Genomic DNA, 14,127 nt, shown 5'->3' on the forward strand with positions numbered 1-14,127 from the left:
TGCTTTAAATTTTTGGGAAAGTTGTTGAGCAACACCTTGCCCACATGAGCACAGGGAGCCTAGATTTGGCAGCATGACACACAAATTGCTGCTTGGACTGGTACAAGAGGTCCAGTGGTTATTTTTAGGGCCTCTTAGAAGAGGGTTGGGACCGTAGTGTTGAAAAGGGATCAGTCTGTGAGATCTGCTGTGATAATGAGAGAGTAAGAGTAAGGACCCCTGTTACCCCCTGTTACTGTTACCAGTCCCTGAAGCTTCTGCACGTGCTGACAAGGGCCCCGTCCTCCTGGGGGACTGTCTGAGCTCCAGAAACTATATCCATGGATAGAACTGAGGGGACACATGGGATGTGTAACTGGGTCAGAATGGGGCTTTGTCACAGGCACGCGCGCACATACACACACACACACACACACACACACACACATCCACTTTGCAAAGTGGGTCAGAGTGGTCAGCTGGCAATTTCGAACCCCCCCATCTCAGTCACTCTCTGCTGAATCTCTATTCTGCAATACCAAACTGGGGATTTTGAGGGGTTGTGACTGAGCTAAGAAACTTGTGAAGCTCTCCATTTCCTTGCTCTGCACTCAGCTATGTGTCTCTTCCCCTCAGGCACAAGGCGCTCTGCCCTTTTGTAGTCTGGTGTTCTCACCCAGTCTCCGTGCACATGCACGCTGTGCAAGTGTTTGAGTGGAATCGGGCCTCGAGCACCGATGTGCATTTGAGCGAGTGCTACATTTGTAATTTTGACGGATCGATGGCACACACAGTGCCGCACAGCCATTGCTGTGCGAATAAACGGGGTTGGGCTTGTGGGGGGGGATAGATCTGGCAGACGGACCGGGCCGTCGTTGCGTTAGGCTGGGGTATGCGGGGAATGCTCGCTGATGAGTAGCAAACGCTGCTTGAGTAAATGGCGGTGTTTACGAGTCTGCCCTCGCCCTGTAATTGACACGGAGCACAGGAAGCGCTGAGTTAACACCTCCTCCGCCAATCAGATGGAGGACGACTGGAACTGCGCGTCCTGTCTCCGTCACAGCACGTGGGAGGGGGTCCGTGTGCGCGTATGTAACGCGTGGGCCGTGTGTGTGTGCACGAGAGAGAGATATACAACGCGTGTCTGTGCTAGCGAGTGGTGGTGTGCAGCTGTTTGTATACAGCGTGTGTGTGTGTGTGGGGGGGCGGGGGGGGGGGGCGGGGGCGTACGTGTGTGCGATTGAATGCAGACTCAGGAGCACATTCCCAGAATGTCTCGGTGCTGCCCAAGAATTCCTGGCATTCCCCGTCTCGGAGTCGTTCACAGAAGCGGGGCCCGTTTCAGAGGCGCCCTCTTAAATAAGTGCCATCTGCACTTTATCACACCCCATCAAAATAAAGAGCTTAGCGCCAGATAAAACAACAGCGAATGGGGCACGTGAGAGAGGGAGCTGTGCTTCAAACAGAGAGGGTTTAATCCGCTGAACTTATTTGGAAACAAGTGGCTATAACAAGTGGAGCAAAAAGTGTAAAACATGTTGTCATTGTGTTGATGCAGGTCTTTCCTGACCCGTCCTTCACTGGGGCCTGTGCAGTGTTATTTACAACTTAACATGTTCCTTTTCTCTGGGTGTGTCTGAGTACTCCCCTGCCTCTTCTTCTGCCTTTAAAAGCTGGCTGAGTCAGTATGTGTTGTTGTCTCTGTAGTGTGAACCCAGTCTTTCTGTGCATCAAATGTTTTCTGTAATTTTATAAGGATGTCAGTGTATGATTTTGTGTTTCCATTCAGTGTGTCTGTCCCCTGTGGGGAAATGCGATCCCTGTTTTTCCTGCATGTCTGTGTGTGCCTGTTTGTATTCTCTGCAGTCCATTCGTGAGGTTGCGTGCTTTGCAGTGCATGCATTTGAGTTCCCTGCATTGTGTGTTATTATGAGTGCATTTATGTTGCCTGTTTTGTGTCCATGTGTGTGTTTCTGTGAGTTAGCTTGTGTCAGCGTGTCTGCTCTCACGCTCTCTTTGCCGGTGCCACTCTAGGACAAGGCAGTGTATTATTACGATGAGTATGTCAATGGCGGGGGACAGGTAGTATTTTTAGCCGGCCGTTAAGCGGAGACACGTTTGGATTTATTAGCGCTGTTAATCTGCCTGGTAAATAGCCCTGTGATGAGCGCAGCTATTTTCCATTACAGAAGCCCTCAGAAAAGAAACAGAGACAGATGCGGCAGGTAAACACCCTCGACCTTCAGCACACCTTTGCTTTGTCTGCCTGTCTGTGCTGCTGTGCCAGCTGGACCCAGTCAGCGCTGTTACTTATAATAGCAATAATGTATTCCGAGCCCCAAAATGTACGCTCACATGCCAGCTTTCACATGCCCACCGTCTGACAATAGCCACCACGGCCAGCCCGTCTCACACGGAGAAGTTGTCTCTGTCTGTATGGTGCCATTGCTCTTTAATGACCTCAGTCGTTCAGCCTTTGCATATCCCATCTTGGCCCGGCTCGGTTCGCCTACTTCAAAGGACACGTTTCTGGCAAAAACAATGTCCACGCATTCGAGAACATCCAACCGAGAACGAACGCCAGCTGGGACCACTGCACAGATTCATCCAATTGTGAAAAACACTGATGGGTAAACATGGATTTTGAACAGTGGGAAGAAAGCCTGACTTTTCAGAAAACTGCCTAGACTGGAATTAATCATCACAACATCAAGGTCCCAAGTGCAATATTCAGCATGACTTTCATATTTAATGTTATTTGGCCCCCGGAGCTAAAAAATAATCAAAAGCCCCCGTGTCAACATGATTTATGAAAAAGGGAAACAAGGTGTTTGTGTCCGAGTGAGATGGCAGTGTTTAAATATTTATTATTCTACGATAAGCACAGCAAATGGGGTGGCCCTGTTTTAAGAAATGCATACTAATGTAAGGAATAAGAAAGAAATGAACTTGAATAAAACATATGTATTTCCAAGCATATCCATATGTTTACCTTTAAGCCATCAATAATAGTAATTTCTAGCTAGAGAAACTGTAGAAATATTACAGAACTCATTCATTGCTAACATAAAAGGTTAGCATTTTCAAACAAACTGTTCTGGCTGCAAGCAGACACACACTTTACATCTGCCATGTTGGCAGACCACCCTTTCACTTTTTATGATTGGTGCAGCATTACACGCGACAAACCAGGTCAGGCAATGCTGCAACGGGCTCAAGTGCTGCAGCTTCTGTAGGTGGTTAGCATTTCAGAGTTGTGAAGGAATAATTCATTGAAATTGGCCAAGACATTGCCATCTTGGCATCGTAGACCCTCTCACTCTTTACGATTGGCGCAGTGTTACGATTGGCAAATCGGGTCAAGCAATACTGCAAAGGCTTGCGTGATACTGCTTCAGCTGGCAGTTGGCAGTGCAGAATCATAAGGGAATATTTCGCTGAAATTGGCCAAGGCTCTGGCATCTTGTTTTAGGAGTTCAGCATCCTCGTCGGTTTTGCGCACCTGTTCGTATTCGTCAAAGGCGCTGAAAAAGGAGACAAAAGACATGAAAGGAAATTTGTCAATGAGACAAGTATAGGCTCAAGTATTCACACATTCATGTCGCATATCTCAGATAAAATCAGCAGCAGTCTCAGTGTAATTGACTGGAGACTGTAATAAGACATATCTCAGGAGTTTGGCAGCAGAGAACAGACATCTTAAGTTCAACCTGCCACCTGATGCTATGTAAAACCCGATGACTTCATTCAGTTCTAACTATAAGGTAACAGCTTCACTGCACCGGTCTGGTTCATCAACCCTGACTTTGCTAGAGGATCCCATGCTGACATGTTGTAGCACTGTAGGGTGGACATGGGAGAGCATGCAAGCATCATTATCAAAACATTATGGGCCCTCTCACTCCAAATGACCTCTGCTCCCTTCAGTTTTGAGTTTCGCCCCTCCCATTTCTCCCAATGTCAAAAACTGGTCTGTAACCTTATGCAGGCATCAGAAGATCTTCTAAGACCAGGCTGTGTACAGTAAGTGTGCCTTGAAGCTTGAAATCTCTCAATGTCATTGTATTGATTTCACTGCTGAAATTTCATTTTGAACGGTTAAGAGACCAACATGATTGATCCCTATTGGCAATTAAAGCCAACTTTAACAAGCTGAAAATAATTGCAAGTTCAAAATCACACGAAGCAGATTAGTCCTACATACGTTGTTGTTGCAGTGTTATTTAGGCAAATTAGTCAAGCTCAGATAAACTGTTGAGCTTGTGCAAGTTAACAGAAGTCACTTAAGATTCAGTGATTGCTACAAAGGGGCTGGAATCACACTGCAGACGCTGCACTGTGTGTTTTGCTATTTTTGGTAACACCTGCCTGTCTGAAATACTCCCAGCAAAACAACATAGATCAAAACGGCTTTCGCCACACCTTACCTTGACTCAGTGGGTGTTTATTTTTGGAAGCCTGTTCAGTCAGTTGTGAGGACCTTTCCTGGTCCTGAAGGAGGGGTTTGTAGATGAGCCCCCCTTGATACCAAGCAGCAGGCAAGATTAGATATTTTTAAAAAGATAAATTGTTTATAGTGCTAATGTGAGAGATGCAATGTAAGCCTGTAACGTATGCAATTACAGTGGTACTGTAGTCTGTTGTAATATATTATTGAAGGGCTCCTCAGGGAGTTCATTCTTTTCCTTTTTTTCTGGAGGAGGTTTTAAGTATCTGAAATGAACCCCAGGGGAATGTACAGTATAGGTTGTATGTAGAGAGTCTATCAATTTATTGGTCTAAACTTGTTTGCGTATTCATTCAGAAATGCTTTCCTTGGTAGTGGGTGAGCGTTATGGTGGGAGGATGGTTGTGATAGAGTGGACACAGTCACCCTGTCAGACTGCAGTACTCTGGTAGCGTATGAATTTGGCAGGAGAGGAGTCTTGCTCTGTACATCCTAACAGTGGCTTGGAAGAGAGACAGCAGGCTTGCATACTTTAATTCTTTGATTACAGCCCTGACTGAGGGGTGATTCTTTTCCACCCCCAGGGTCAAGCGTAGTTCATTATCTTTTTCTCTTTGATTTTATTATCATCAGTCCTTTTGAGTGGCCTTCCCACAATTCCCCCCACCCCCAGGACCCCAGTCCTTCTCCAGTTGAATCTGTGCAGTAATTTTTCTTGAGGAGATGTGTACAAATGAAGAGACTTGCTATGCTTCTCGGAACTGAATATGGCTGAGCTGGCACAGTGCGTAGTGAAAGCCGCGTAGGTGGAGGTGGTCATTGCTGGGAATGTGGTCCAGCTGTGATGAGCGCAGACAGGAATGTGAGTAATCGGGAAGGAGTGGCGACATCGTGGGCCACGGCTGCAGGGTGACACTGTCTGTGTGTGCCGTAAGAACTGAGGAATATGACGCCTCAAGGCCGGGACCGCAGCGTTGCGGGAAGACAAACTGCTGTTTGTGAATATGAGCGACGGAAGGGGGGCAGCCGTTCATTGACTGCTTTCAGTGTGGCCTGGGGGGGGGGGGGTACTTGGGGGAGGTTAGGGTTGCAGTATGGGTCAGGTCTCCTCCCCCTAGCCACAAAACTGCACTTTAGTGCTACTGACCAGCTATCTCTGTATAAATCCTCACATTAACATCCTGCCTCAACAAGGCTTTGCTGAAAAAACACTGACTTCATCAAGCTTCCATCATAGTGATTGCTTTTTTTTTTTTTGATGGTGTACAGAATAGACGCATATAGGCCGCTCTCTTTCGTAACGAGGCCACAGCTGCCAAGGTGGCTCCCATTGTTTGCGTGCATGGGGCTGTGTAATTCCGTGTCAAGCGGTGCCAGCCAGGATAATAGGCTGTGTCCCATCATATGGATGTACAGTAGGGGCCCCACTTGGCTCAGTGACTCACATAGCTCAGCTCAGCCGCGTTTAAGGTTAGGCCAATTACTTGTTTTTTTCCACTGCCAACGTCCGTTTTCCTGCAGTGTTTGTAGGAAGGTGGATTAGGGTGATTTGCGTGCCATTATGTGGCCGGTCCGGGGAATTCCAGAGACACCCACCCAAGCCCCTTAACCCCCAACGGGGACACTAATCAACCTGCCCTGAGTCTCTGCCGCAAGAGCATTCCAGTTCTCAATGGCACACAATCTGTCCGTGTGTAGATTTGTTTTTGGCTCCGCCTTCTGTGAATGGAGCAGGCTCGCTGCAGGTCTAATCCCTGTTGAGAAGTGGAACATTGAGGATTAGGACGTTCTGAGTGTCCACATGGGCTGGCTGACCTTCCGTTATCCTCTCTGCGGCTCACCCTGGCTTCATTCACCTCTTGCGGACGGACACGTCCCTCCCAGCCGGCGTCATTAATTCAACACTGCACTGCAGTGTGCGTTTTAAGGGACATACACATTGCCCCCTGGTACATTCCTTCCTTTCAGCCAGGAGTTGTGTGTTGACCAGGCCCAACGTGACGACAGAGGGTGACAGTCCTGAAATTAGGTCCAGTTATGTCTCTATATCCCTGTGCTGGTTGTTTGTGTGTTTTGATGTTTGTCTTGGTGTTGTTGGGTTTATCTGAAGCCCAGTTGCAGACACACCCGCACCCTTTCAATTTTGGCACACCAGGGTTCTTTGTTAACACTTGTCATCTTGTACTCTAAATTGAAACCTACAAATTAGTGTTCTTCCACCATTGACTGCTCCTTAAGGCCAAGATGATCACTCAGCACCCTCTATCTTTCACCCTTAGTACTGCAAACCATTTCCTGTCTGCCTCTCTTTGTTTCAAACAGTCTTTTCCTTATATGTTGTTGGGAATGCCTCACAGAGATAGTCTTTGCTGAGGTCCAGATCCTCAGTTAGAGGCCAAGTGACCAAGGAAGATGATTCTGTCACATTGGAGAAAAAAAGAACAGCTGAGTACAGCAATGTTCTCTCAATGTTCTCTCTCTCTCTCTTTTGCTCTCTCTCTCTCTGTTTTTGTGCTTCTTTCTTCCTTCTCCCCTCCCCCACCTCTCTCCCTCCCTCTTTGTTTGCCAGATCCTTTCAATCACTCAGTTCTCCACCCAACAACACCTTCCAGCTTCTGATTGGCTTAGAAGAGGGCCGGGGGAGTGGCCAGCTGACTTGTTGTGATATTTTTCTAGTCCCAGGCTCGCTCTAAGCCTCAGTTCCCGAATCCACACGAGAGAGTCAGACACGCAATCACAGTGTAGCAAAAATTACAGGCACAATTTGCGTAGAAACCATTTATTTCTGCCCCCTTTAACGCGAGAGGCAAAGGGAGATTAATCTGAACACAGAGGAAAGCAACGCGTGGCTTTTCTTTTCAGGATAAAAGAACAGAAACACTCAGTTTTTTCTTCTCTTCTTCCTGTCCTACCCTTTGTGTTTGTCCCACAGTGGCCTCCAGCACAGGGGATTTCGCTTAGTGGTCGGAGATCAAGAGAGAGCGCCTGCTTCCTTTAGTCTCTCAGCCCACTCTCGGTGGCCTTGGATCCCCCACAGAAAGAGTCTAATGCTTGTGGAGAATGAGTCCTGCCCTGGAAGCCATCATGCAGGCGGAGCAGCAGAGATATTCCAGCAAAGGGGTCCTGCTTGAGCCCTTCGTGCACCAGGTTGGGGGCCACTCTTGCGTGCTCCGTTTCGGGGAGCAGACCATCTGCAAGCCCCTGATCCCCCGGGAGCACCAGTTTTATAAGAGCCTCCCGGCTGAGATGAGGAAGTTCACTCCGCAGTATAAAGGTAAGGCCCCCGCCGGGCAAGTCTTCTACTTTCGCCAAGATGCTGTTTTGTTTCTGCTGATGCTGCTGCCCAGTCTCCTCTCCCACCCCCCTCCCCAGTCTTTCTCCTTTTCAATGATCTGTGGTGCTGTTATGACTTTATTGAGGAATCAGGATTGTTGGCTGTTGTGGTGTGGTCAGATTAAGGATGGTTGTATCAGGGGATGTTGAACGATGTCATCATTGTTTGTGTGTGACTGCAGTATCAGGTAAGGCGCAAGGGAAATTTCCTTCAAATGTAGCAGGCCTCTGTCTAGATCGAGAATTCACACAAGCCAAGATAAAAAGAATTAGGCTGACTTCCTACCCTCCCACTAGAGGGTGATTTAGTACCAATGCCCCTTACCCCAGCATCAGAGTGTTTTTGTGTAGGATAACAGGTAAGTCACAGAGACAGGTGGAAGGGTTAGGGTTAGGGTCCAATTTTCAAATGCTATTGGAACAATACATCATATCTTCTGAGCGTAATCCCGCGGCCTTCGTCCTAGTGTCTTTGACTATGTTATAGTCCTACAGGACTGTACAGCATAGTATTCTCTGATGCCCTGCCAAATGGGATCTGGTCCATGACGGGGGATCGTGCCGTGGCAGAGCTCAGAAGGAGTCTCCGGTTTCGGGAAAGGCGAGAAAGGGGGAGGGGGCGATGAATTGATGAGCAAGAGCGAAGCAGGATTACGGGGCTCTGACCTAAAGCACCACGAGGGCCTGAGATACCTGGACATCAGCCCAACCTGGAGCACTCCAAGTTAACATAAAAACAGGGCAGTTTAGGGGACTTCCACATATCTTACAGGGTGTCTGACACACGCACGCACACACACACACAGACACACACAAACACACACACACACACAGATGCTTGCGTGCAAGACCCCTCCACCTTCGTCACTCCTGCGACACACACTGACGAACGCAAGGAGTCGACAAGGCACCTGACTCCGCAGCAATGTCTTGTGGGTCTATAAAAAGAATAGTGGGATGTGGGGAATTACGAAGTCAGACAGGGCAATGCGGACAGAGATTTCAAGAGAAATGTGGTAGGACGGCTCGTTCCCAAACATTCTGAGTCACAAGCAAACACTGAATGGAAGGCTCACATCAGGGGACCAGGAAGGAAAGGGTTAACTCTGCCTCAGCTTATTAAATGCAATGACATCACTACCTATGACATCACTCCCAAAGGCAGGAACTGCGGAGGACAATGAATTTCTGGGTCCTAAAGGCCTTTCCTGCTTTCAAATTCCACAATTCTCTGTCACAACAATCAATGAATCATTTTTCTCAAGAGCAAGTTGTCATTTACGATGCTTGTTTATTTCAGTTCCTTTTAAAACATAAATGCTTGTTGTGTTTTTTTTTCCCTGAACAGCAAATAATAGGCTAGCCTTCAAAGACAATGAGTGTCAAGGCTAGTGAGTGTAATTGCCTTGTACTGATGCTATTGAAAAAAGTTGTAGTTTGTTTATTGTCAGGGTAGAGTTTTTCCACCTATGGACAATGTATGTACTGGATATAGAGCTTCTCACGGTTTCCTTCCCTGCCTTTTCTCTGAGGTTATTCTGCTCCTTCTCTCTCTCTTTCTCTGTTTATATAGATATGTAATATATAGAAAACCACCTTCTCTCTTTTTATACTGCAGTTCCCTCCATCCCAAGCTTATCTGTGTCAATAGCTCCCGCACTCCTCCCAATAACCCAATAACGCAAAAAGCCTCAGTATGCCCCACCCATGGACATTGCTGTAATGACTGTAATTGCTCGTGCCTCTGAAGAGACTTTCATGAAGATGCCCTTATCATGATTTTTGGGGGATGGGCAGATTCCTTAAAAGCAAAGCAGAAGGACTCATGGCAATGGACTGAGGCCCTGTACAATGTCCAAAGACATTTACTTTAAAATGTCATGTTCAGAGCTGAAATGTTTTGTTGGGATGTTGAGGCTGAAGCTTGATTGTCATGTTTTCAAATGCTGTCTTTCTGACATCTTGTGTGTTTTTGTGAAGGTCGTCTGTCTGGTGTGGCGTACTGCAGCTTGTATTCATTTTTGTTCTTTCTTAAGATATCCTGTTGCTGGTGTTGCTATGATACAGGGTGGTTTTATTTTATTGTTCTTGTTACAGTCTCAGTACATATATAAGACTTTGCAGTGCATTGCTGTAATGAACTGTTGTTCACTGCAAATAAAGCTGAGATTGAATTGCATCCATTGCAGCCTCTTGTGGTTTTTGGGGGTTTGTTTCTTCTTGTTGTATCAGAGGAGGGGCGTATGCCCCTGCTACACACAATACACACAAGATCAGGTGCATATCTTTCCACTGCTATCCCCATCCCCTGTCTGTCTCTACTGTATCTCCCCCTCTCTGTAAACCCCAGAGAGTTCCCCACGTGTTTGTGTGATGCATTTGTCCAAATCCTCAAATCTCTGTCAGGTTTGAGAGACGTCTTTGCAGAAAACTGCATGTATAAAAGGCTGGAAGCAGGCAGGAGGGGGTAAGAGTTGCTGAATAATTCCTAAATTTGTTGCTTTTGGCTGTGCTCTGCTGAACGCCTTGATCGTCTGTTACCGCAAGCGCTTGCCTGCTGCAGCCAGCACTCACCATCCCCCCCTCTGCTCCCTCTCCCCAGGTGTGGTGTCAGTCAGCTTCGAAGAGGACGAGGAGGGAAACCTGTGCCTCATCGCCTACCCTCTGCACAGCGAGCCGGGGGACCTGGAGAACGTGGACCCCTCGGCCGACTGCGAGCCCAAGAACAAGATGCTGAAGTGGGGCAACAAGAAGGCCTCGGCCCTGCTGCTGGAGAACGACAAGTTCGGCAAGGAGAGGGCCAGGCAGCTGCGCAAGGAGGAGAGGATCAAGAGGTGAGCAGGCCGGGGGCCAGGGGAAGCACGGACGCATGCTGATGGGTCTGCAGGGCTCAGGCGCGCTGAGCCGGAACGGAGGCCTGCGTCAGAGCAGCTCATGCAGAGAGATGGGAGTATGGTACAGCGTGCGCCGGGGGGCAGGCCCGGGATGGTGTGAGCTGGAGGCTTACATAACCACTAGAATGTCAATGACGCAGACGTGACCTGCAGGGGGCGGGGGGGCTGTGGGAACGGGTCGCGGAGTCGGTGCAGATGGCTCCTGGGGGGAATCGGGCTTGAAACCACCGTGACCCTCAGGTCATGTGCTCTGTATTTGCATGTGCCACATTACTGCATGTATCATGCGTGCCCAGTCCCTGCTGACCGTCTCTCTCTCTCTCTCTCCCTCTCCCTCTGTCGCCCTCCACAGTCACAACCGCGAGGAGCTGCAGCAGGCCGAGGTGCTGTACTACAGCCTGGAGAAGGGCAACGTGGTGCCGCAGATCAAGCACAACCCCTGGAGCCTCAAGTGCCACCAGCAGCACCTCCAGAGAATGAAGGAGAACTCCAAACACCGCAACCAGCACAGTATCCTTTCTCACACAATCCAACACATTGTCCGTTCAGAGGCAAATTAGATCTGTGCCTTTTTATAGGCAAACCAGCTGAATGACACAGGCATTCACAAGCAAATTAGCAAAGTGGTTCATTAGCCTGAAAACCATGTCTGTTAACACAGAAATGGCATGTATCAGAAGTACATTGTACAGTTGTCTCTTCCTACTCACAAGAGCAGAGAGTATTCACGTTATCTCATTTAAACAGGCTTTAGTTTCTCCCTTCATTTGGTTTAATTTGTAGTGTTTTTACACTGTAGACATTTAGGAAAATCCCCAGCACTAGCAGCCAATAAATTCTAGCTTCTGCATCCCTTAAGAATTGAGAGCTCAGCTGTAGGTGAGAGGAGACATTCACAGTGATGAGAGGCTAGGGTTTCAGTCATCCGCCAGCTGCCTTCCTTGACTCGCTGGCCTTCTCAGAATTCATCCTGCTGGAGAATCTGACATGGCGATACACGATGCCCTGCGTGCTGGACCTGAAGATGGGCACCCGGCAGCACGGGGACGACGCCACCGAGGAGAAGAAGGCCAACCAGATCCGCAAGTGCCAGCAGAGCACATCGGCCTCCATCGGGGTGCGGCTCTGCGGCATGCAGGTGAGCCAGGGGAGGGGTGTGCAAAATGACAGGGCGCTCGGCCAGTCCGGTCCCTGTAGTTCCTCTTTCCTTCCTGGAATGTGACATCATTGCGTGTTATTTTTATGTGTTTAATGTTATTACCTTATAATGCGTTGTAGGGGTAGATGTTGTGTCCAGTTAGCAGTTATCTAAGTAACGATTCATTGTCAGTAGGGAGGCTTAGCATTTGAATGATTAAAGTGGAGCAGAGTGCTAATGCTTGCCCTCCATCCACGCAGGTGTACCAGCCTGAATCAGGCCAGCTCATGTTCATGAACAAGTACCAGGGGCGCAAGCTGACGCTGTCAGGCTTCAAGGAGGCGCTGTACCGCTTCTTCCACGACGGGCGGCGGCTGCGGCGGGAGCTGCTGTCGCCGGTGCTGCGGCGACTGCGCGAGATGCAGGCCGTGCTGGAGGCCTGCGAGTCGTACCGCTTCTACTCCAGCTCGCTGCTCATCATCTACGACGGCGAGCCGCTGCGGGGCCGGCGCCCGCGCCACCGCGGCGGCGAGGAGGGCGAGGACGACGAGCTCTCGGAGGAAGACGAGGAGGAGGAGGAGGAGGAAGAGGCGGAGGACGACGAGGAAGGCCGGGGCGCCTTCGGGTACCCGTGCGGCGGGGGGGCGGCGGCCGGCGGGAGCGGCGTGGGCGTGGCCGGCAGGACCCCCGGCGGCGAGGGCGGCCCCGCGGTGGACGTGCGCATGATCGACTTCGCCCACACCACCTGCCGCCACTACGGCGAGGACAGCGTGGTGCACGAGGGCCAGGACAGCGGCTACATCTTCGGCCTCCAGAACCTCATCACCATCATTTCACAACTGGAGGACCACGGTGCGGACTAGGCCAGTCTCTGGCTCTGAACTGAATTAGGCTCCAGCTCAAGCCCGCTCCATGTGTGCGTACACATACCACGGAGACCCTGCCTTCCCCTGAGGGGGGGCACGTGCGGCCAGCGAGAGTGTTTGGAAGGGCGGTGGGAGACGTCCCTTCACCCGGCGCCCGACCGAAAGGGACAGAGCCGCTCGCGCTCTGCCGGCTCTCCGGTTTCTGTGACAGCGCTGTCGCTGCTCCCTGTGTGTGAGGGACGGCGGCGGCGGCGGCGGCGCTTCGGTAAGAAGCGGCCTTTTCACCCGTTTACTGAGTCGGAGCCTGCTGCCTTTCCTCCACCGTTACAAGTTTCTGTTCCCTTTTTACAAAATGACGGAAGTGAAGTCAAGTAGCAGACGAAACTTGAACTGCAGAATTAAAAGGAAGAAAGCAGTCAGGACTCCTTAGCCCCCCCCAGTGCCACATGAGCCTCCGCACAAGCGGGCGAATCTGTAGCAAGTGGTGGCTGGGAGGAGGGGTTTCTCTGTCGGACATTTCACATCCATGTTTCAGCCCTCTCCCGGCAAAGCACAGGAGCATAAATCCTGCCATATGTTCTGGGGAGGGGGGCCTTGAATGAGAGACCAAGAGAAACTGTTGGACTTAAAGGAGGAGAAAGATGGACACAAAACTGATGAATGGGTGAAGAGGGTGAGGAGTGGGAGTGTGATGTTTATTTTTGGGAGAGGGGATGGCATTGTCACACTTTATTTTTCCTGATGCACTGTCCCACTCTGACCCACCCTTCCTCTTTCCTGCAATGGTGACAAAATATATACAGATAAATAATCAAACTATAGAGACTATACAGATATTTATTTATTTGACATCTTTCTTACACTAAGATTGAAGACCACATTCCATATTGCTGTCATTCATGTTATAATAATAAGAAAAATAATGATGAGTATTGTTATTTGACATGTTCAGATAGAGCTATCTTATACACCTGTGTGTTGGCAGTATGTTTGAAGAAAAATAAAGAGGACTTTTGTTTGTGGTAAATGACCTTCTTTGTTATTTCTGTGTGTGTGTGTGTGGATTTGCATGTTCAAGGAGAAAACTGGGGGAGGGGTGGTTTTGACTGAGCATGGAGGTGAAGAGAGGGGTGGGATGATGATTAGTCCAGCACAAGAACACATTGAACACAGTGAACATTCAAGCCCAAAGCCTTACGCTATTCCAAACTGTAGCCCTCCATTAGCTTGCATTCTCCCCCACATCACCCCCAGTGGGAACAAACATTTACAGTAAAACAAACCCCTCCGGCTTCCGCTCCGTGAAGAAAAAGATTTGAAAGTGTTCGTTATGTGCAATAAAGTAGGAATTAATCTGGAGCCGCTTCTCAAGAGTCCTTATTTATGTAATGCTCTAAAAACAACAATTATCTTTAGTGTTTGACTCTGTGGAAATCTATGTTAAAGCCAACCAATCCTGCCTGGGCCAGT

At 49.1% G+C, this 14,127-nt stretch overlaps 1 protein-coding gene across 1 annotated transcript; it reads left to right on the forward strand.

The window, feature by feature from the left end:
* Window positions 1–7,133: 7,133 nt before the first annotated feature.
* LOC118780530 (inositol hexakisphosphate kinase 2-like) lies at window positions 7,134–13,697 on the forward strand. The gene is made up of 5 exons (XM_036533075.1): window positions 7,134–7,700; window positions 10,362–10,593; window positions 11,006–11,163; window positions 11,616–11,791; window positions 12,052–13,697. The coding sequence occupies exons 1-5, from the start codon at window positions 7,487–7,489 to the stop codon at window positions 12,652–12,654; spliced, it is 1,383 nt and encodes a 460-aa protein (XP_036388968.1). The 5' UTR covers window positions 7,134–7,486; the 3' UTR covers window positions 12,655–13,697.
* The last annotated feature ends 430 nt before the right edge of the window (window positions 13,698–14,127 follow it).

This window comes from Megalops cyprinoides, chromosome 7, assembly GCF_013368585.1.
Source record: "Megalops cyprinoides isolate fMegCyp1 chromosome 7, fMegCyp1.pri, whole genome shotgun sequence".
NCBI lineage: Eukaryota > Metazoa > Chordata > Actinopteri > Elopiformes > Megalopidae > Megalops > Megalops cyprinoides.